The 23,362-nt window shown below is 41.2% G+C and overlaps 1 protein-coding gene across 1 annotated transcript in view; it reads right to left on the bottom strand.

The window, feature by feature from the left end:
* Positions 1-18,837, bottom strand: part of HDX (highly divergent homeobox) — a 42,284-nt gene extending 23,447 nt beyond the window's left edge. The window contains exons 1-4 of the mRNA XM_026848820.1: positions 18,117-18,837; positions 15,580-15,726; positions 8,967-10,091; positions 3,697-3,750 (exon numbers count right to left, since the gene is read on the bottom strand). Of these exons, the coding sequence (XP_026704621.1) occupies positions 3,697-3,750; positions 8,967-10,091; positions 15,580-15,726 (1,326 nt within the window). The 5' untranslated portion in view covers positions 18,117-18,837. The remainder of the gene's footprint in view (positions 1-3,696; positions 3,751-8,966; positions 10,092-15,579; positions 15,727-18,116) is intronic.
* Between the last annotated feature and the right edge of the window lie 4,525 nt (positions 18,838-23,362).

Here is a 23,362-nt window from a genome sequence, read left to right as displayed (position 1 = left end):
GTTTTCTCCCCTCTGCCCTTCTAGGAGAAGAGAGGAATGCGAACAGGTGAAGAGAAGGTCACAAGGTAATACTAGTATAGTTTTAAAACACAAGGTACAACTGAGGTAAACTTTTAACTTCTGGTAGCTTTAATCCCTCTGGGTACTTCTTTTATTTAACAGCCACTCTAAGATATTTTTTCTCCAGCATACGTAGGCTTACTGTGGCAGCCGACAGTTTTCATGAGGCTTTGAGACCACAGTTCAATGTGGTATTTTCTTTAGTAGTTACACTGATTCATCTCCCCTACCTAGCCTCCTCCACGCAATCCAGCTGGCTTTCCCATGCCCACACACGCCCAGTGCAACTGGTGGCAGGTTTCACACGGACCTGGGGTTACATCAGTTCCTTTACCTGATTCCAAGTGCATTTGAAGACTACATACTGTAGTCTTTCTGTGACACTCAGGGCTCTGAGATGAATACTTTAATGCCACTATCTCCAGAATTTTATTCAAATAGGTAATGTTGAAACTGCAATCTAAAAATCAAAATTTAACACAGGAACTCTCCACTCATTTCAGGTATTTCCCCCCCCAGAATACAGGCCTGGCTGAGGCCAGAGATCCCAAGCTGAAGATGTACAGCTAACCTACCTGTGTAGAGATTCCACCGAAGTGCAGAAGTACACTATTCAAGAAGGCATCAAAGCCATCACTACATTGCAGTGTTGCTCCAGGCACGGGGGAAATACAAGACCAGCTCCCCTGTGAGTTTCTCCACTGAGGACAGTGTCCCACTGAAAATGCCCATGAACTAGCCCAGATGTTAACAAGAAAGAAAGCTTAAGTTTCATTTTAAATTCCATCCAAACTACACACGCTCCATACCATGTGATCTACTACACTGCTTCTGAAGGGTGATGGGCAGAAATAATTCTACGACCTTATTCTGCTATCTTAATGACTCTGTGTTTCAGACTTGAAAGAGCTGTTTCTAATTTGAAATTAAGAAAAAAAAAAAGCAGCAAAACCAAACCGACGCTCTCCACCCAAAAGAAAACTTCATAACTAAGCCAGGAACAGCTTGCCTAGAGTCAACATCTACGTGACAAACGTTTTTCATAGTTAGCATGCCAAGTTATATCTACCATAAATGCTAACCATTATGCCAAGACATCAGATGGCACATAACTGAAGAGCCGTTAGTACGCTCAAGATTTAAATGCAAGGACAAAAGTGGAGATATATTTCCCCCACCCCTCTTCAACCAGTATCTTCACTGCTATTTTTGAATCCTTATCCTTCCACCACCCTCTGAAAAACCAAAAATCAATGCGTTCGTAAAGGCCAATTGCACATGCACCATGACAGAATACAGAACTCTGATTTCCAAAGACTTTCTCATGAATAACTGAGAGGGTGATATTTCTAGACTAATATTCATTAACAGTCGAGATTACGTCATTTTACAGCATAGCTGAGCAGACTAGAAAGAGTTTCTGCAGAATTGCACAGCTTTTATTTCTCTCGATACAGTTGAAGGACAGGGCAAGGAAAACAAAACATCAAGGCAAAAGATTAAAAATTCAGAGCATCTAAAAGACAATCTTCTCCAATTTAAACAAAATACAGATTAGCCTTTTTACTGTTTGAATGGCAGTAATTGCCGTAATCGCAGTTCTACAACTCTATCCATTCTATTTCTGTTCCCTCACGCTCTTTCTTCAAAAGAATTTCACATTTGAAACTGAAGTTTCTTAGGAAGTAGGAGCTTTTTCTCTCTTTTTGTTGTCTTACACCTGTGTGTATACAGCAGTTTTAGAGTGCCAACTCCTAAACATGTCTCCTTACGACGGCTAATTATGCATTCAAATTGGAGAAAGTGCATCCACAAACCTGGAAACAGGTGTCTGACAACCAGACTGTATCAACCGATGGGTTTTATGCATTTTATTGATTAAGACAGACACAGGAGTAAAGGCCTATGGAAAAAAATCCCTAATAACCATCTTTATTAAACAGGCACTTCCATATCCTTGAAGTTTTTAAACTTATTGCAGAAATTTCTTCTGCAGCTATTGTGTCAGATAATCTGGCACAACCACCATGCCTCAACAACAGCGCTGGAAAGCAGGTGCCAGCGTCGTGCCCCACTCCCTTCACGTGCTCCTGCTGCCTCCTGAGAGCTGGCTCCGGCCCTCAGCTGATCCCCAGCAAGTGCATTCAACTCCCTGAAGTCAAACTCAGCAGAAGAATACGTACCCGACAGGTCAGATGCTTGACCTGGATTACCTTGCAATTAGATACCAGCACCAGTGCTCCGCATGGGTTGGCAGTGCACCAGGAGTGAGAGGGGGAGCAAAACCCGCCCCCTTTCAACAGTGATGTGCTGTGAAATCAGCTCAGCCAAACACTGAAACTGTACTCTAGGACACTCACCAGCTGCTCGGCGTTTTAACAGGTCATTAAGTGATAGAGGGAAGGTGCCTTCTAGAAAAGGGCTACAGTTAAAAAAGCCTATTCAAGAGAACTAGGATTTAGGAGAAAAAAAACAACAAACAAATGATGGAATGAGCAACAGGATTTGTATAAAAGTACTAGTTCTTCTGGGAGATGCTCTTATAAAGTGCTCTCTATATAAACAGAAATAAGTGATACTACCAAAGTCTGCAGAAACTAGAAGGGTGCTACAGTTGAGACTTAGCAAAAGTCTGAGAGAAAACAGACTGTGATGGCCCTTAGGTTCCTACTTATACAGGAAACGTTACTGAAGTCACAACTTTTGAAGACTAAAGAGAAACAAAAACTAATAAAAAAGTACTGGGTGCAGCAAGGAGGAGAAGGCAAGGCAGAGTTCTTCCATTACCTAGACATGATTGCCAAAGCAGCACACATGACACTGAGAGCTCAGCGGTCTGGGGAGGTTGACAGGATAAGTTTGGTTACTGTGATAGCCATCTCCCTAGTTATTGCTTCTGATATAGCTGGACTGGCATGCAACAGCCTCTTGAGAGCTTGGTTGTACCATCCAACCTGCAGGTTTCGGGTGTATTTGCATGGTAAGCAAGCAGAATTGACATGTTCTTCAAAGAGAAACTAGCAGACTACTCTTGAATGGAAATGAACAGTAATCAAATGAAGGAGTTGGATAGAGGTATTTTCCTGACAAAAGCTGTTTCATACCTTGTGTTACAGTTCGGAGTCATTTGTGAATTGAGGACACCAACCTGGCTGACTCTGCCTAATGTGAAATGACATATATGTGGATAAAATTAGACTTGATAAAGTTAGTACAGATAGCATGGACTAATTCTGTGCATGTGCAGAGTAGCTGAAGAGGGAATCACTCTCTTAAGCATTCAGTTGCCTCAATTAACAACCATTTCACCTTCAATATAAAAAAATGTACTCTAAGCTCTAAACTCCCAGTCCGTATCAATTCAGGTTTTATATATATTTCAGCGAATAGCACCATTCATATACCTGGGCATCACATTACTCAACACAGAATTATGACCTCGACCTGCTTTTAGATATATACATCAACTTTATGTTAACTGAAACACTGTATCTGCAGATAATGTTTGCATTAGTCACAGTATAGAGGGACAAAAACCCACACAAGGTAAACAGAACTGACATTTTAAAATGCATTTTTACAAACTCTTCATTCCTTTACTTGATGCATTAGATACTTAAATGGAAATATACTTACTGCTCTTTTTCTGGAACAACCTGTAATCCAAGGCACAGTAAGGTTTCCTGAAATCTGTAGAGGGGAAGGAGGAAACAGAACAGAAAACAACAGCAGCTTAGGTTGCTATGATAGCTAATACTGAACAGCTTTCACAAGACTTCAATATTGCGCATTCAATTCTGATGTCTTTAAAACAGGTTAAGATTTAAAAGCAAAACAAAAGTTACACTCTGACTTACTGCTGTAAGGCTAAAACCAAAACACTGTTTGGGTGAGGGTAAGGTAACACGAGGGCAACTTGGGTGTTCCTGTATTTTTTGCTCTCTCAAAACTTGTATTTCAGAACACAAGCTTCCACTTTCAGTCCGTCACAAAACTAGTAAGATTAAACAGACTGGAGTTAGACAAGGGCCAGTGTCTGAGAGAACTGCCATCACATATTTTTCAATTACATTGGTTAAACTTTCAGAAAAAATACTAGCAGGTTAGTGACTGAGCTATTCAGGGTCAGATGTTACATACTACCAGAAAACCCAGGGACATCAGGCTGGAGAAGGAAGGGGAAGGGGTATGAAGGCAAAGGTTAGCTGCCTTGATTCCTGTTACTTCTCCATCACTCCCAGAGGTCAGACTTGATTAAGTAATAATCTTGGACTGTTTTCCCTGGCCATCTGAAATGTGTCATAGCCTGGAATATTTTAGGCTTATTTAGGATTCCATGTTCATCTGCTGCTGCAGACAAGCAATGCTTGAGAGACTAAACATAGCTCTTGAGAGATTAATCAATCTCAAGTCATTACACACACTATATATGTGAGGAAGAAGTATCTACACACTTCTGCTGACTGTATCAAACTACGCTAATAGTTTTTGTATTTGCGAATTGCTCTACTAATGAATCTTGCAGCATGAGCATAACCAAATATAGAATGCTTGGTACGGTTTGTCTAGTGTATAAGTACATAAAATACTTTTATTCTTCAAGCTTTTATCTGGAAACGCTTGGAGGTTACCTAAGGTCGGACACTTTCTCATTACAGCACAAAGCATGTTGAGGGAGGCTAGAAATGAACACCTTCTCCTCCTAAGGGCAAGTCTACATCAGCTTTTGTGTCTAAAATATTAATTTCTTAGTTGCACACACACATTTTAGAAATTCTGTGTAAGCAAGTTCTGTCTATTACAATTCTATATCCAATACAACAGCTTCACACCACTGATTCTGCTGTAAATGTGCCCTCAGTATCCACCCAGATGGTTTCTCTAAAGTGGGGCTACTGAAAAAAATGCTTTTTGATGTGAACAGAGCAATCAGTCTGGCAGAGCATTAACAGTTACTTCGAAGAAAAATGCACACAAGTTCTGACAGGTATGATGTCAAATACAATCAAGTTTATCTCAATATAACTACTTGAAAGAGCATGAAGGGGAGGACTCTAAACTGGCTCTAGGAAAAAGGCCCAAGGGTTGGGGCTTTTTGAGGGGGGGCTTTATTTTTTGAGTGAGATGGATAGTTATCCTGCATCCGCAGGGGTAACTCCTGTCCTAATCCAACTGGGACAGCTACTCTGAGCTGCAAAAATGACAACATGCAATGCTTGTCTCAGAAACAGCAACTCTGGCAGATGCTAGAGAAAGTTCTAAGGCACTGTAACGCTTGTGTATTGCCAGGGATGCACCCTAATTAAAACGGTTACACTATAGAAGGTCACCACATAATCTTTTTCCAATTCACCTATAGATTTACTGTCTCAAATTCAGTGGATGGGAACAAACCATGAGCCCTAATGCAGTCCTGGTTGCTGTGTGTCCCAGAATTGAGGCCATACATAAGTGTTTTTGCAGCTTGCTCACAGCTGCTGTCCTCCCCAGAGCCCCAGAAGTTCTTCCCACTCATGCAGCTGGAAGTATTTAATCCCAGAAATAAAGCAGAGGAACTCCTGTGACAAAGGTAATGCTGCTTCTGTTACAAGAATGAGTGTCAGGAAACATTTTGTTCAAGTCTCTTCAGAGAAGACCATGTTGCCTGCCCTAGCAAAAAGCTGTGCTGCCCGATGTTAGCAAGAATGTCCTCCTCTTGTCTTCAAAAGTGTCTAAGGAAGTAAACTGACCACTTTGACACATTAAAAAAAAAAATTAAAATAGTCCCATTTCCTAAAATAAAGCAAACTTGCAGCTTATTCATATGAAGCAGTATCCTTAAAGCAAATCTTAAAAATAATTAAATATTAACTCTATATCCTATTCTGACCTACTGGCTGCAAGGCTCAGGATTTTCCCTTGAAGAAGACAGGCATAAATTAGATAACTGTGCTTCAGTGTGTATAGCAAAGTAATTAAAAATACACATACTTTCAACAGTATTTTTGTCCCTTAGGGTTAGGGGGAAGAAACCAAGACTAAATCACGATTCAGCCTTGAGGACCAGCAAGAATAACATCTCCAGTTCAATACAATTAAAGCCACACTAAGAAAAGTAGGTTGAACAATTTGTTTACTGAAACTGCTCAGGCATTAAAATTGATCACTTTATTAGATTTACTCTTAAGTTACACTAACATGAATTTGATTAATTGAACCAGTAAGGAAGCTATAACTAATTGCTAATTAGATACCCCACCAATGCACGACAGTAATTACTTCATCAAAACACAAATCACACAGTTCTGACTTTGAAGAAGCATCTGCTTGGATGTTTAACTACTGCAATAATCATGTAGCTTAAGTTTAATCTATTTTTAAATTTAGGAAGATTTCCCTAAGTTTAAGGATTTTCATTCCTATGCTGATGGATAAATTAGCTAAACACAGGCAATAAAATTAACAGAAACTGATGACATACAAGACATGTGTCATCCTGCATAATTCCAAAAGAATTCCAACAGCACCTCTTACAAAAATCTATGCCTCTGGAAGCTTGATATCTAAGTATTACTAAGCTATAAGGGGAAACATGAAATGCCAGTTATACTGGACAATTTTAAGGGAGGATTTGGAGAAGGGGGTTAAACTAGCGCAGAACTGATGATTTCTACAGCAACGGAAGGGTATGTTCTGTGTTACATATGACTCTGAAGGCAGTAGGTGATATTTTCTTGTCAGCGTGATAAAGGAGTGTTGGCAGTGTCACTGCCATACACTAACACCTCTTAAGACACAAAAATTAGTTTTGCATTGTACTGGAACGTGCTAAAAACTCTCAGCAAGGAATGCAGTGATCTGGAGATATCAGCATGGTTGTTTCAAGGTGCCACGGCACCTGGCCAGGCTGTAGGACATTATTCCTCTGCAGCTTCCACAGAGCTGTGCCACTACATGCCCTGACCCTACAGCTTTTGCCCTCCTTATAAATTCTCTAATACTAAAGAGTGTCATCTCAGAGGTTCGCAGCATGCATGCTTACAGCAATACCTGAATTAAGAGCAATTTGCCCAGTTTTTCCAAGGCTGAAAACTGTGGAAAGGCAAGGGATACCACAGGAAACAGGAGCTCCCTCAGTCCAAGGTGCATTCCCAAATCCATAAAACAAGGTCTTTGACAAACAGACTTGATGGAAGTCAAACGGGATACAGATGAATTCCTCACTTACCAAAAAAATAGGTATGTTACTATAACAGGAGAGGAAAAGAAAAAAAAACCAAAACCCCACAAAGTTACAGAGATCTCCTTTCTGATCCATATCACACCACAGGGATAGATAAAATGTCACCTCCCGTTCTAGCTAAAAAACCCCAAAAATCTCAAATCAGTTATTTCAAATTTCATTTAAAAATTTTTAAAAAGTAGTACAGAGTAAATCTCACTGATGCTTTTTCAAGAGTGAAATAAAGTATCAAGAGCACAGAGCTAGAAGTATCAATAATATATTTCACTTCAAGAAATTTAAGAAAAATTCCCGTATGCACTTCAGCAGCTTTGTCGGCCCTTTACTGGAAAGATGTGCATATTTACAGCTTTTCTTCTCCTAAGAAACTGGGATGTTAAAAGCAAACAGGATTTAATGAATTTTATAACTCCAGTAAGAACAGTAATATCAAATACTGACAGAGGGAGAAAGGGTAAGAACAGCTCATTTCAAGTGCTCAGCTTAGAAAAGACCCTTAATAAGAACTGCAGATATCCCACCTACTACATAAGAATCTACTCCAGAGTATATATGCTCCTCAAACCTCAGGTTTACCAAGAAAAGCAATAATTCTGGTGAAAAGTGGCACTTACGTGGACTCAAAAGCTTTCTTTCAAATCCTCACATGAGATAGGAACAAGTCAGAAAAAAGAAAAAAAGCCCACAACCACTTCATAAAGTATTGTTCCCTATACTAGGAAGTAACGCACAAGAAAAGAGGGTTTGTTGTTTACATGGTTCACTGTCAGGATCAATTAAAAAGGTAATAACAGGCAAATGCACAAAGGTAGCACACACAATATCACATCCTGTCAGTCTTAAGACTTTTATCTCAGTGTCTCTAGACTATGTTGTGCCAGACTATAAAAATCCATGAAAAAAAATCAATTTGGATGTTTCCTGCACAATTATCTCTCCTCTAGTTATAGGGAAAAATAGAAAATGTAAGTGTGTCAGTGCTGTAGCTTCTTCTGAACACCTTTTAGTTCTTCAATTATCTGCATTTAATTTTCCCCTTCCAGTATCGCTGAAGGGACTCTATCATAGGATGAGGAAATAATGGCATTGAATGTAAAACCGATATTTGAATTAGATGCTGTGGGAGAGGAAGAATATTTGCTCACTTAGTGTCTCCCATCATCTTAACTACCTCGCAGAAGATCCTAATCCCTTACAGAAAACAGGTCCAAGAGATGGGCAACTGCACGGGGGGGCACAGGCAGCGCTGATGGAAGAGCTAATCCAAGCTCACATTAATAAGGGCTAGCAACTGTCCAGCACACAACTGAGGGCAGGATCCCAGGTCCTGCCCCGTGCGCCCAGAGGAACCACCAAGGCCATCGCTGTGACACACGCTGGCGAGCCACAGCAGGACAGCGCAGACGTGAGCACAATCCTCTTGTAACCAGTTTATCTAGTGAGTCTATAAAGCCCACATTCATCATTAATACAGAGCTACCTGCTGTATATACAGTACGGTGTTGCCATAGCGCTACCTGCCCTTTTGTTTACGAAGGAATTACCTCTACTGGAAGATGTACACGTCGCCCAGCCTGCAGAAAGGTGAACCTGTCGCTTACTAGCTACCAACTTCCAAAGAAAACAGTACTTCTCTACAACCTTGTCTTCAAGGTTTGAAGACGGACATAAATTGACAGATTACCTGGTAATTATTTTGGTTTTGTGACAGCCTCAGTTGACTTGAAGATGTAAAATGAGGAGAAAAGGTACTTCTTGATGGATTAGCACTGTTATATAATGTACTGGATGTTGTATGTAATGAGGTCCGTGCTGGCAAGTGGTAGTCTCTGTTATGATACAGAATATTGTCAGGCACATCCCTGGCATTCACCATCTGTGAACTACAGCTCACATTTCTTCCTGGCCCAGACAAGGCTGCGCTTTGGTTCTCTACTCGAACAGAACTGCTGCTTTCACAGTATCTTGAATAGCTTTGTATTTGTGCTCCCATGGATGCCAGTTCTTCTTCTCTAGCATATTCGTCATCCACGTCTCCAGTTTCCATCGCGATGGACAGGCAGCTGCCTTCCACCGAGCAGTGCTTCTGCGTGGCACTCCCTCCCACAATTCTCTGAGGTTGATCTGTAACCGCCAGCGAAAACACTTCGCGGATTTCCAGGTTTTGCGTGCTACAAGAAGGGTCCCTGGTATTAGCCCTTTGTCCAGGGGGCACATGCGATGCGAGAGCTGCATGGTCCGGTTTTTGTAACCTTTGACATCCCACGGGTTCAGCTTTACAGGGTCTGTGACATATCATCGGTTTCTGAGGTAACACCAACTCTGCAGTCTGGACTGATGACCCACCATAGCTTTTTTTAGTGTGACTGTATATGGAGTTCGCAGAATTCAGTACGCTTGTTTGCCTAGATAAAATAATTGTCTTTTCCCCTACTAATAGGGAAGCATTTTTACAATGTGGTACTTGTCGTCCTATAGGGATATGCTGCTGCTGAAACTCTGTATCACTTTTCCCTGGCAGTCGTGGAATAGAGGTTTTATGTATTTCTGTCACTGAAGTATTTGTCTGTTTGGTGGATCCTTGCCTACTGGATGAACTAGCAGGACTGTATATACCAGTAACTATTACATCGTTATTAGAAGAGGTCCAAGAAGACTGCTGACTTTGGGATCGAGCAATATTCACCACATTTCTAACTGCTGCTTCTGGAGGTACTGAGGGAGTAGTAGGGACAGTCCCTGGGGGAGTGCCTCCAGATTCTACAGCACTCTTGCTGCTCATCTTCCTTCGTTTATTGCCAACCCACGTCTGCAAACAACAAACAACAACGACAACAAACACAAAACAAAGCATTAAACAAGCAGAAAAACAAGCAATTCCATTTTTAATCAGATCTGATGAAATGTTAAGTGTTCAAGTTGAGACCTAAGTTTAATAATAAGTAAATCATCTACTGATTATGCAGCATCCGAACAATACAGGATGGAAATCCATGCCTCTCATGCCTGGGATTCCTACACTAACACACAAGAACCCCCGTCTCAATTCCAAAGCCCCAGTTTCTCAAAAATCCTGAGACTGGATCGTGCCTCCTGTTGTGAAGTTACCCTTACAATTTATTTCATCGACACCGCTGTGACTAATTCCCTAAATTTAAGTTTTTGATATTTAGCATCTTGGGATGCAGAACCATCACTGAGGTATGTAGCTAAACTTTTGTAACCAAGTAACTGAGAGATACGACCTTCAAAACTGCCTTGAACAGAAACTGCCAACTCTTGAATTTAGATGAGAGGTAGAAAAGAAAGAACTCTCTCTGTTAGACAACTACAAAGTGATTTTGTGAAGTATTTAGACCTATGGACTAATTCCTTCTCTGCCAGATGCACAAATCAAGATCTGATGTCAAAACCTGCTTTTGAAAGACACTGATAGACAAGATTAGGACTACTGGGATTAGATTCCAACAGAAGTTTGCTATTATGGACATTTCTGAAAGTGTCAATGACAGTATATATCATTCTGTTTAAAGACAGTAGAGGAAAAAGTATTTTAAAAATGCGGATACTACGGCAGTTGTGCACAGGTTAAAATGTACTGCTGTTTTAAACACACGGTCCTGCGAGTAACACATTAAGACAGAACTAAAAGAACTGAAGGGGAAACATTAACTTCAGTATTTCAAGAAAAAGAGAGCATCAGCTGGTGGAAGCATCAGCTCTAACACTAGAAGTGTAAGCACCACCTAACTATTCCTGGCAACTGTCACGATCAGAGACAGGGCTTGCACGTTCTTTCACCACAGTATGTCTGTACTGAATGTGAGGGCACGAGCGAGCAGGATACAAGTGCCAAAGAGCAAAAAATAAGCTTTCTGCATCCGCTTATGCTGGTTATGAAAAGGATCAGGTACGCATACAGAGATACAGTGAAACCGTTTTCTGCACCACTCTGGCTATCATCTGCTGCACACCTAAAACCAAACCAGAGCAAGATCTCAACATTCAGCAACCCAAACCAGATGCTTAATCAATAAACTCCCTCACCCCATAACAAGCAAACTGCACCGAGTAGCTATCTTGGGTTTCCATCCGATCACATGAAAGGAGGAAAACTTTCTTCACATACCGATACCTGCTAAGGAAGTAAACAGATTTTTCTATAGGAAAATATGCATCACTGTCATACAGAAGTATGTTGATGTCTCCATTCCATTCTACTCATTTTTGTTGTCAGATTTTTAAAAATGCCTAATTTGAGGCTTGATTAGTTCCATGCAGTAAAATCTCAGTTACTAGTGATAAATTTTTTCTTCTCAAAAGCAAGTTTAAATACAGAAATTATAGCCACAGATCTCAAGTCACTCTATTGCCTAAAACAAGTTCAGAAAATCAAAGTTACTTTTTTGTTATTTCTGCCCAGGCAGTAAACTCTGAAGATAGAAATTATAATTAAATAGAGACACTGCAAATTTGGACCAAGAAAAGAGATTTCATCCCCAGTTTTTCCAAATGTATAGAACTAAAATCTGAAGTTTTTCTCAGTGAAAAATCAGACTTGGAGAGCTTTTGCACTTTATCAAGTCACATTTAATGTAAAGCTTTCCTGAAAAGAAATGCATTCAGAGAAATGCAAATAATTTCCTAGCACTACTATTCACTTGGGATTAAAGTACAGTTTCATGACACAGCACAAGTCAGGTTTGCCACTGCTGAGTTCCATTCTCCTGACTGTGTCCCCAGATTCTTACTCCAACTGTTCATCCAACAGCACCCACCTGAAGGATCAGTGAGTGAAACTCCCCCAAAAAGCATAAAACTGAACTGGGGGGAAAAACCAAAAAACCCAAAAAGAACAAAAGTTTTGGTAAGGTTAGCAAATTTAACTGGGTTACTCTGAAATTTAAAAAAAATGTGAGAGATGATCAGCATAAGAAGAAAGACAGGAGAGAAGGAATTGCATAGCTGGGAGAAGGGAAAGAGGACAACCCCCCCCATATTTAGCACTGTGAGACATCAACACTGAGAAGAATTATATAAAACTATACCCTTAGACTGAAAAGGGAAGCTCCACATTCTTATTAGCTTGATGGTCACAGTACTGATTTGGGATGTGACAAAGGAGTCATTAAGTACAAAATATCCTCAGAAAAGGGACACGAATCTTTGTTACAATCAAGTTCCCCAACTAGCAGGCTTTGGGAACACTTTCACTAACACTGGAAGTATTACTGAATTTCTTAATTATGATTTAGGAGGAGGAGAAGCTCCAAAATGAGATGATATAGCAAAAGTCCAGCTGTTAAGAAAATTACCGGGAATTTAAGAGGCTCTGATTTTACATTCCCAGTTTGACTCAGGCAGAGCTGGAAGTTCAGGCTGTCCCACAATCCAGATACAGGCCACAGGACTGTCAGTGGTGCCTGCCTATTAGTTTTGACCAGAAGGTCCATCCTAAATCTAAAAATAGTGTCCCGAGGAAATCTTTCAAGAGGTATAAAAGAATAACGAAGCTGTAAGTCTTCTGGTATCTGCTGTTGTAGTGTGGGGAGAACCCCACATCACCTCCCAGATCACTGCTCCCAGCACTCAGCAATACTGTGAAAATCAGACTTGGAGAACTTTTGCACTTTACCAAGTCACATTGCTCACATTTCATGCAAAGACAAAAAGCAACCAGCAGAAGTATGCTAATATTAATGAATGAAACCAGGCCATTGTGAGAGCCGAGCAACCAGGCCTGTGAAAAACTAAGACAAACAGCCTGGGAAAGCAAAAGTTGAGGCTGATTGAAGATTTGCCTTAAACACTCCCAAGACAAAACCATGAGTCCCAGGGTGCTTTCTGTGGAGGCCGAAGCTGATAAGGCTGCCCGATGTATCTGGGGAGAGAGCCCTGTGGAGACGGGACGGCTCTGCCCTGGGGCACCTGGGCACATTTCAAGGGCCATGTGTCCAGTGAATGAGCTTTGCTTCATTATCCACGAAATGCATATTAAAGTTGACACCCCTCAATATGCTAACGAGGGCTGTCGTGATCATGCTAGTGACATCATCCCATGAAACACCTTACCCCTCCCCGTACATGGGATACGTAGGTCTGTGGGTTGACCTAGGGGACGGACCCAAGGAAAGTGGGTAAAAATCAAAGGGGAGAAGAAAGGGCTCTCTCTCTCTCTGCCCCTCTTCCTGTCCGTGTCCGTCCCCCCCCCCCGGCCATCCGGAGAGAGCAGTGAAGCAAAGACGACGGATGCCAGCGAAGAAGATAGCTGCCTCCTGGAATCCTCGCCGGCAGGAGCAGCGCAGGAACTCAGACCGGTGATCTGTACTCCCCCATTCCCTCTATCTCCCTCTTTTCCTTTTTTCTGTTAAGAAATGTAAAGCATATTATATTGCTTGCCACAGCTTGCTCTGTACTTAGCCAATTATCATGTGTTCAATTAGTGCATTGTAGGTAGTTAATAAATGCTTGAACTTGGAGACTTCTTGTCCGCTCCAATTGGGGATTTGCGAATCTGAGTCACTTGTCCCCCTCGCTGGAGCGGGACGTGACAGCCATTCAAACCTGATGTAGCTAGAATAGATCTCTATTAAATTTGAAGAGGGCCAGGGTTTTTTTCCTGGGAGCAACTCTACCACACTTCCTAATTTTGAAAGGGAGAACGGCATTTTAATGTACTGCAATAACAAAATCTGTAGAGGTTTACATCAAATCATAAATAGGACTTTTCTTTTTTCCAACCCAGCTCAAGAGTGGAAAGACTGGGTGTAGTTCTATGGTACAAGGCTATAGAAATTCTGATTTGGGTCAAGAATATATTCATAGTTATGATACTTGAATTATAACATTTAGGGAATTCATGTTCCTATTATAGTCATAGCTGTAAGTGCCAGCTGCAACCCAAGTATCATTTTGCTAGACATTGTGCAAAGAAGTACTAATCTCTGTCCATGAGTTTTAGAGGGGGGAAAAAAAGAAAAAAAATAAAAATAGGGGGATTAGAAGAGGCAGAAAGGAGGGGTGTAACGAAAAGAAAGGTAAGATCATGCAAAAATATGACAAATGGAGGACAAACGCTGGATCTGTTTCCATTGCACTTTACAAGTAGGGAGAAAGTTGAAGCTCAGCAAGGGAAGAAAACTGAAGGAAAAAGGCCATGATACGTTCTTGCAGTGAGGGAAACTGAGAGGGACGGGGAAATATGAAGATGGAGAGTGAATGAGGACTGCAAGTAGGGGAGAGACTGGCTGCCTCCTCTAGGTCCTTCAATCAGAATAAAAATAGATAAACAGGCCCTGACTGCCTCATCAGCACCCAGATTCCTGTTACAACTGTTTGTCTCTTTCAGGGAGTCTGAACTGCTGGCTGGCTATCAGAACTTCCCACCACCTAGAGCTGAGAAACTAAGTTTTACCATTTCCACAGTATTTTGAGGGAGGGGAATCCAGGTAAAATTAGGGAGCAGGAGGGCTTGCCCCTGGCAACAGACCACTGGTACACCACTTAAAAAAGCACTAGATTGGTCTTACTTCTTCCTTTTCAGTGTCCAGTGTGGCAGCAACTCCTGGTATCTCCACTACCATTGTTATTTTTTCAGTTAATGCTTCATGATTTCTATTTCTGCTCTGAGACAACAGCCATTTTGTTGTCTAGTGTTTCACAAAGGGATTATTATTTCCCTTCCCATGGAATTCACAGACTTTGGAAGAGCTCCTGTTAGCACTAGTGACGTTCTTCTTTTATAAGAAAAGAATGTACTCACTGTAAATAACCATGAGGGATCACAATATTTATGATTGTGACATGGCATACAAGTGTGAGAGTGTGTCAAAAGAAATACTTCCGCAATTATTCCCTCAAATACGTTAGGTTATAGAAATTTAACTGAAGAATAGTTTCCTAACAACGTGACCTTTCTTTGATATAATAAATTGCACAAGGTTTCTACAGGGCAAACTAAATTACAATCTACTAAACAAAAAACCCCCAAACCCAAACCAAAACACCATCAACAAAAGACAAATAGCAACCAAAAAAAAAACCCCAAACAAACAAACAAAAATCACTCCTTGTGCAATCCAGGCCCCTGCTAAATACAGCAATCATGTGAAGACATTTCAGCGAAAACAAGCTATAAACAGGCTCACTGGATAAAAATGAACATGTCACACACGCATACTGAAGTCTGATTTAAGACAAGTATGAAGTTAGAGACTCCAGTCCTCTACAGATACTTTATGTAAAGAAATGAATGTGTATAACTTTAACAGACAAATTTGGAAGGCCTCAGTACTTACCCTGACTACACTGAAGTCCAGTTTAGTTTCTTGTGCACACTGTAATATGAGCTGAAAGCAATTTTTACTTTGATTTGTCATTCCATTTTCATAATAACGCTGTAATATCCTTTGTTGTTCTACAGTAAATACAGAACGCAGATTCATCTAAAAATAAAAGAAGATACTCTGAAAGTTGGGAATAAAAACTGTAATACTTGCAGAATGCACAGGCTCTCATTAATGCTTGTGATAACGCTAAGTGTTGACATGTTTTTCTTTACAGAGTACTTTACCAACACTTTTACTTACTTTCAAGAAAAACCTGTTACAGTCAGCATTAGTGATTCCTCTGTGATAGACTCAAGTTGAACAGGTGAACTACATGTTTGGAACAACACTGACAGCCTTTCATAAATAAATAAATACTACATTGTGTTGCTAAGACCAAGAGACTCACTCTAGTTTCAAAGGAAAAGTGTCTTCAGACAAACAAACAAAAAAGGCATGAGGCAAAACAGAGTAACACCAGCAACTCCAACAATATCAGCAGGTCTATTCCTCTTCCCTGCCCTCCCCCCCCCAAAAAAACCCAACAACAACAAAAAAAAGACACGAAATCTGAGATCAAATAAAGGTGGTTGTTTGGCACAAGTAAAGTTTCCACTGTCTCGAACTTCAAAAATCCTCCACTCCTTTATGGCTGGTCATGCTACTCCTGCTGTGTCAGCACCGGCACTTCCCAGCTGCAAAGGCACGAAGATCAAGGACCAGAACTGAAGACCAACTCGGGGAGAAAAAAAACAAAGAGAAGGGCTTGAGGCACTTCTGGTCCAGCCCACCAGAATGCCAATGCTCTAATATTAACGGGAAGGAGGGACCACCCAAACCACTGCCTGCATTTAGAAAGGTTCAGACTCTGAAACTGTACCCTGAGGCTTTAAACCAGGCTTTTTAAGAACACTTGAGGATTGTTTTACAGGGGTATAAGCCGATGCTGGCTGCAGGACCTCGGGATGCCTTCCTGCCCCTTCGTTTTGTCCGAAGCAGTGCTGTGATCTTCAGCACGTTCAACCAGAAGGGAGAGACCCACGCTCCCACCAGGCTAACAGCAACCCTTCAGGGGGTGTTTCCAGCTCGCCCAGCCAGCTCAGCACTGGGTCCCCCCATGAGAGAGCTTTGCTGGGCGAGCAGACAGGGACTGAGTAGCCCCTCCACTTTGCTCCAGGGCACTGGGACCCTGCGAGCCTGCCCTCAGGCCCACACGCTCCCAACAGTGTGGCCTCCGTGGCGAGCAGCATCGCCCCATGGCAGGCCATCAGACAGACCCCTCACCGTCCCCACCTGGGCCATGCCCCAGCCAGACTCAGCCCAGGGCCATTCTGAGCCGTGGCAGAGGCAGAACATGGCCAGGGATGAGGCAGGAGGTGGCCAAGGAGGAGGCAGCCTCGTCTGCATGAGCACGTTAAACCACACAGCTTTGTGACGCATGAAAATTCATGCCCTAGCTTGGAAAAGGAAAAAAACAGACTCCCTAACAGCAAACTCAAGTTTTATACTCTTGTTATATGGTCAATACAGGCAAATAATATAATCCTCTGGTTACATGTAAGAAAAGAAGCACCTCATCATCCCAGAATTTCCAGAATGGGGCCTTTATTTGTGCCAAACAGGAGGCCGCCGGCTGAGACACCGCACCCGATTTCATGTCTTGGAAGGCAAAAAAGTCATCAGCCAAAAGTTATTTTTAACACTTTAGGTACATGTATCAAAATATCACAGAACAAACTAAAGAATAAGAACCACACCATCAGCTTGCAGGAAAATAAAGGGGATGAGGGAATCCTTTGTAGCTACCAAGTTTTTAGTTCCACCAGAGCTTTGACTCCAGAGTCTATCTTCCTCTATAAGTCAACAACAGACAAATCACTAACTACCAATTTGTAAAAAGTACTCATTTTTTTTCAATAATACTTAAAATAGAAGATGATTTTTCAATCTCATTTTAAACTCTGTTCCCAATTCTTACTTACGTTCTCAACCTAGAACATTATTAAATACAGCATTACAAGTCAGGCTTTGCCCGAGTTAAGTCTCCCCCAGAATGTGCATTCAATCACAGTCAGAGCTGGGCAAAAGAGACTCTTGCTCTGAATACTCTGCTGTTTAAAGAAATTTATAGCAAGCAACAGAGGAGACAATTATTAGCCCATTAACAAATCAATAAAGTTCGTAAAAATCTACTTTATAAAGTTAAGAACTGTCTTCAGACCTCCCATGTGGATATGCAGGATGATGCAGCCACCAATGGATTTATCTTACTTTTAAAGAATATTCAGGAGTTAATTTTGTGATTCTTCTTCCTCCAGCATGATTGGCAGGACCCAGCTAACACTTCTGTGTTTACTACTCTTTCAGCACCAGCGGTCCCTGTTTTATTTAGTTGAGATCAGTTCCCACAAATGATCTCATCAGAAATAGTTATGAACTTTCTATCTTTCCAGATCCAGATGAAGGCTGTCATCCAATAGCTCCAGCATTTCTATACAGAGGCTCACCAAAAAGAAGCACGGTCTCCAAATACTTCATCAACTGCAATGAAGACTCCTTCAACTGCAAGACAAAGTTTTAGAATCAGACCTGGCGACCTGCAGACAAAGACGTGTGTCAAGACCTTGACATATTTTTTTTAATCATGTAGATCCCGGTATCCAAAGTCACTTCTGTGTTAAAACTCTTCCATTGTTGGATCTGACATCTGTAGTTTAGATAAGGACAGGGTGGAGCACTTTGACGAAATCTCTTGATCTTCAGATAAAGCTATATGCATTCTTCATTCTTCAGCTAAACTGAAGAGAGGTCATGATGTGGTGTAATAAACTACTCATCTTTGCAGGTTATTTTAACCACTTGTAAACTACACCTGCCAACCAAAATACTGGTGAGATTCCTTAGTAACTTCTGCCTTGAATCCAATCAAGCACAGCTCAGAAGGATCTGTGCAGGGGCCATCAGAAACTGATTTAAAACAAACAGATTGCAGGACCCTACAAACATAGATTTATGGAAGCTGAGGCATAACTTAAGTTTACATTCCAACATCTAAACTTTCAAACAAGCAGGTGAGAATTCATTAATGCTTTTTGTGTTTTAAATATACTGAATCCTAAGTCAATAGACAGTTCTGTATAATTTCCTACTACCCCGCCTATTCACACACGTATTTACCAAAACTACAGAAGGGATATTAAAATAGTCTTAAATTATCATTAGCTATCCTGATAGATAAATCAATCTTATTCATTCTGCTCTGCCAATTAATTCATCCTTAAAAAAAAAAATCAATCTGCCTTTTATTAGAGACAAAAGAAATTTAGGGTTAAATTGCAGAATAATCCAGAGCACACACAAGCTACGCAGTGAGCTACATCTGCCCAACAGAAAACTTGGTTCAAATTCTACTCAAAATATTGAACTCAAAGCAAACTAACCAAACCACCGGGTCCACAGTTCCACTACAACAAGCCATTCTGTTATATCCCATAATACTTTGAACTACCAAGCTACAGGTGCTGGGTATAATGTGGATATTTGCAAGCAGACAATAAGCTCCAGACAGCACAGAAGTGATAGATAACCCCAACACAGAGCACTAATGCCAAAAATAAAGCCCCAATAAACCCATCCCGCCCCCAGGAGGCTGCAGGATGGTTTTTGCTGTTTGGGTCGCAGACAAAGCACAACCTGCTCTGGTCAGAGCTGGGCAGGACACACGACTTAGCGTGAAGATCTTGGATTACACAGAACAAGAGAAAAGAAATTAAGACTCATAGTTTCTTTGCTTTTAAACTGCCTACATAATAATTTCTAACTAGGTATAAAAGATCACAAGATTACTATTAGTAGTAGAAACAGCAGTAATATTCTCCAAGCATTCAATCTCAATATTGTAGGACACAACAATATACTGATTTCACACGTGTAGCACATTTGGCAATATTCCTTCTCTTGCAGGTTAAAAGCTCACTGATAGTATGTCGTTTGTAAAGTCCAGGTGGAAATCAGTTTGCCATCAGCAGTTCTTAAGCGCTTATTTAGAGTATCTAAACCAGTACCCTGTGTTGAATAAACCAGTTACAATGGAAGCTCCATTACAAAGCCACAAAGTCCAAAGCCATCACGTTAATCCATGAAGTGCTGCCCCTGCATATCCCATCTTCACAGGCAACAAGTTTTGTTCACTTTCCATACCTGTCAGACCTAGCAATTTATCTACATTGAGTACACTGAGCAGTCAAACACGTAGAAGAATATAAAGATACTGTCTCTGACACAGGGTACGTTTGTCAAAGGATTACATCGATTTTTTTTTTTTTTTGGAGAAGTGTTACCTGTTCAGCACCACTTTTCATAGTTATACAGAACAAGATGTTAATTCTTACGTTTTCTTTAATATGAGAAATAACTTACAAAGTGCTGACATTACTAAACATTAAGGTAGCCACATTAGCATCAAGGGAATCAGCAGGTCATGTGCCTTTATAATGGACTCAGTATTATTCAAAAAAATCCCATCAAATTCAAAGGAAATAAACTCCTTTTCCCACTTCATGTACCTACGGAGCACTCCAGTTTCTTCACAGTTTATCACCTCTGTCTTAAACCTCAGACTTCAAGTTAGAAATCAACATGGATTTTTATCACAATTTCACTTTGATCTTGACTTGCCAAGCTTAGAAAACAAGCATCTGAGCTTTTGGGAAGCCCAGTGTCCAGTTGGTTGGCAACACATTGGCACCGAGAAGAGTTTTTGTTACAGAAAAGAACTCTGTGATATTTAACAAAACTCAGGCACAGCATTATGCAAACTGAAATTCCATTAACCTAAGTTATATTTTTCAATTCAGTAAAAGACAGAGGTGGCAAAGCACTATCTGTAAGGATTCAACATTTGCCTGCTCTACTAATAAGTTAGCCTTGGCCGAGTATGGTGCTGTCTGTGTGACAGTGCAGAGAATAATCTATGACAAATGTAAAAGTAGGTTTCCTGTAAGTACTTCCTTCACCCCAGCCGTGTCCTAGGCCATCTAACCATTCAACTTTCCACTTTGGAGGTCTACCACTCCTCAACTTTCTGTAAATCCACCAATATAAAGATGTCGTTCTTCATTCCCTTTCTAAACTGAATACTATTTTTAAAAAATTTATCACAGTAGCAAAAGAATCTCTTTGCTATATGCTGCGGTTTGAGAACTGTAAATGCAGTCCAAGTGCTAAGTCAGGCACTGGGGACAGGCAAAAGATCCGAGGCTGGTAAGTGAGAACGACAACGGGAACTCCACGCCCTTCAGCTTTCCCGAGACTGCTGAGCACGAGCCTCCCGAAGGACAATCCTACTAACACACTGTGACCTGCCACGCTGGCTCCTCGTCAGGTGAGATTAAGGTTATTCTTACCGCTGAACTTCTTTAGACTTCTTTAGCTGCTTGAGCAACTTTTTCCACCTTCCTTTGCCTTCTGTGGCAAGAGCGAGCACAAGTGGAGAGGGGAGAACACATTAAAACCGAAGCCGAGTTTGCTTCTGAAGCAGTAGCTCATTTGCTTCCTGAAACAGGTACTTAATGTAACAATTATCCCACACTGTTTGCTGGAAATGCCTAGTCCTTCCACTCTAGTTACTTTATTCAACATCCAAAATGAAGAATCTCTCCAGGGAGACCTGGTGAAACCCACAGATGCATTTCTTAGAAACTAATGAAAACAACTTGGTGTCAGGGAGTACCACAAAAGAAAGAACAACAATAAGAAAATGGGTATTAATGATCCCCTGGTTAGGAGAAAAAAAAAATTAAAAAAATCAAGAGTTACTTAGCTGTTCTGCAATGACTACTTGAAAGATCTGGAGAAGGAAAAAAAAATTTCTGTGGTCTAAAGTCTGCCTACAGTGTACAGCATTATAGTCTCACTCTCAAAAAGTCTCTAAATAATTAATATTGCTCAACCAAGTAAACTTACTTTCAAGGCAAATCTTTATAGAATATGGCACTAACTGCATTGATTTGAAAAACAAGAAATAAAACCAATACTCCTCTCATTTCAAGTAGTAACAGAAACTAGTCTTGGATGTAAAATTAATTAAAAAAATGAATTCACTCTGAGTACAAGCCACCACAAAGTAACTAAGTGTACAAATCTATATGGTATAAACCACTATAAAACTGTCAGGGATTAACACATAATAATAAAAGGGAAATTTTTTCTTTTCCTCCACAGATCTCCAGTGGTACAAAATAACAAGACTCTGCGCCAGTATAAATCGGAGACAAAAATGCAACTATAATAAGCAAGCTACTATATACATAAATAAAACAAGTCTGCAGTAGGGACACTATTACTACAGTTTTAGAAACTGTACCAGCAATCACCTCATTCACTTTCTATGTCTGCCAAAAGTTCACAATTTTTTGCACACTCCAAATGGAAGGAAAAAAAAAAACAAACAACCCTCCAACTTACACACCATGTGTGGAGATACTGGACGTACACCAAGCAATGATGTTTAATAACCTGGATTTGTAGGTTACTGCCTCTTTCCTCCACAGGCCAAACTAGTTACTACTGCACAACTGGAAGGGCAGTAGATTATGCTTATGGTTGGTAAGTGTAATATACAGATCAGCTCGTAAAACTACTTTTAAATATCTGTGACTCACAGCACAAGTGCTTCCCTCTCCACTAAGTACTGTATTAGAGTTCCACCTATACAATTCAGCCCTTTATTAGGGACAAATTAGACAGCCCTCTGTAAGTGAGTAACATAATCACCTATGACCGCAACTCTGCAGGTTTGTGCATCCCAACCCACTTTATTCATGCAAACGAGACTTCTAACAGGATGAGCCACGGTTTAAATTAAGCATGTATGCAAGCATTTCTAAGACCTATGTCAGGAAAAAAGGAAAGGAATACTAAAATGCAGTTTTGCTCTGAAGGTGTAAGCTGCTTCAAGACTCTGGATTGGAGGAGATAGAACTACTTTTGATCTTACCTACAACATCAGGAGCCCTAAGCTAACTGAACGCAGGGAGATGGGTTGGGGATTGCCTGTTATCCCCCCGAGAGGGGGAAGCCTACACGCAACACAAGCACTTCCAGAGGGGAGACCTCACCTGGCACTGTCATCCCCCCCAAACGCCACAGAATGCACAACCACCACACTTCTTCCTCCTCCTTCCCTTCTGAGAAGTCAAGGGCTAAAATTTGACAGCCCTGTTCAACCGCCACCACGACTGGTTTAGCGTTTAGCACCAAAACTGGGCTGGTATGGCCATTGAGAGGCGTTAAGTCCTTAGGGAACACAAGGTTTGAGGTGTTCTGTGCCAATCCCCTGCTGCTGGCCACCTCCAGCCCCGCTCCCACAGGGATGTCCGTGTGCCCCTGACCCCAAAGGGCTCACACCATGAGGCAGTTTTCTTCTTACAGAATCACAGAATCGACTAGGTTGGAAAGGACCTTGTAGATCATCTAGTCCCACCGTTAACTTAGCACTGACAGTTCCCAACTACACCAGATCCCTCAGCACTATGTCAACCCGACTCTTAAACCCCTCCAGGGATGGGGACACCACCACCTCCCTGGGCAGCCCATTCCAACGCCCAACAGCCTATTCTTAAAGAAATGCTTCCTAATATCTAGTCTAAACCTTCCCTGGCACAACTTGAGGCCATTACTTCTGGTTCCATCGCTTATTACTTGGTTAAAGAGACTCATCCCCCCTCTCTGCCCCCTCCTGGCAGGGAGTTGC

Source organism: Athene cunicularia (assembly GCF_003259725.1).
Source record: "Athene cunicularia isolate RWA chromosome 4 unlocalized genomic scaffold, athCun1 chr4_part3, whole genome shotgun sequence".
NCBI lineage: Eukaryota > Metazoa > Chordata > Aves > Strigiformes > Strigidae > Athene > Athene cunicularia.
This window is presented reverse-complemented; position numbering and strand designations above follow the sequence as displayed.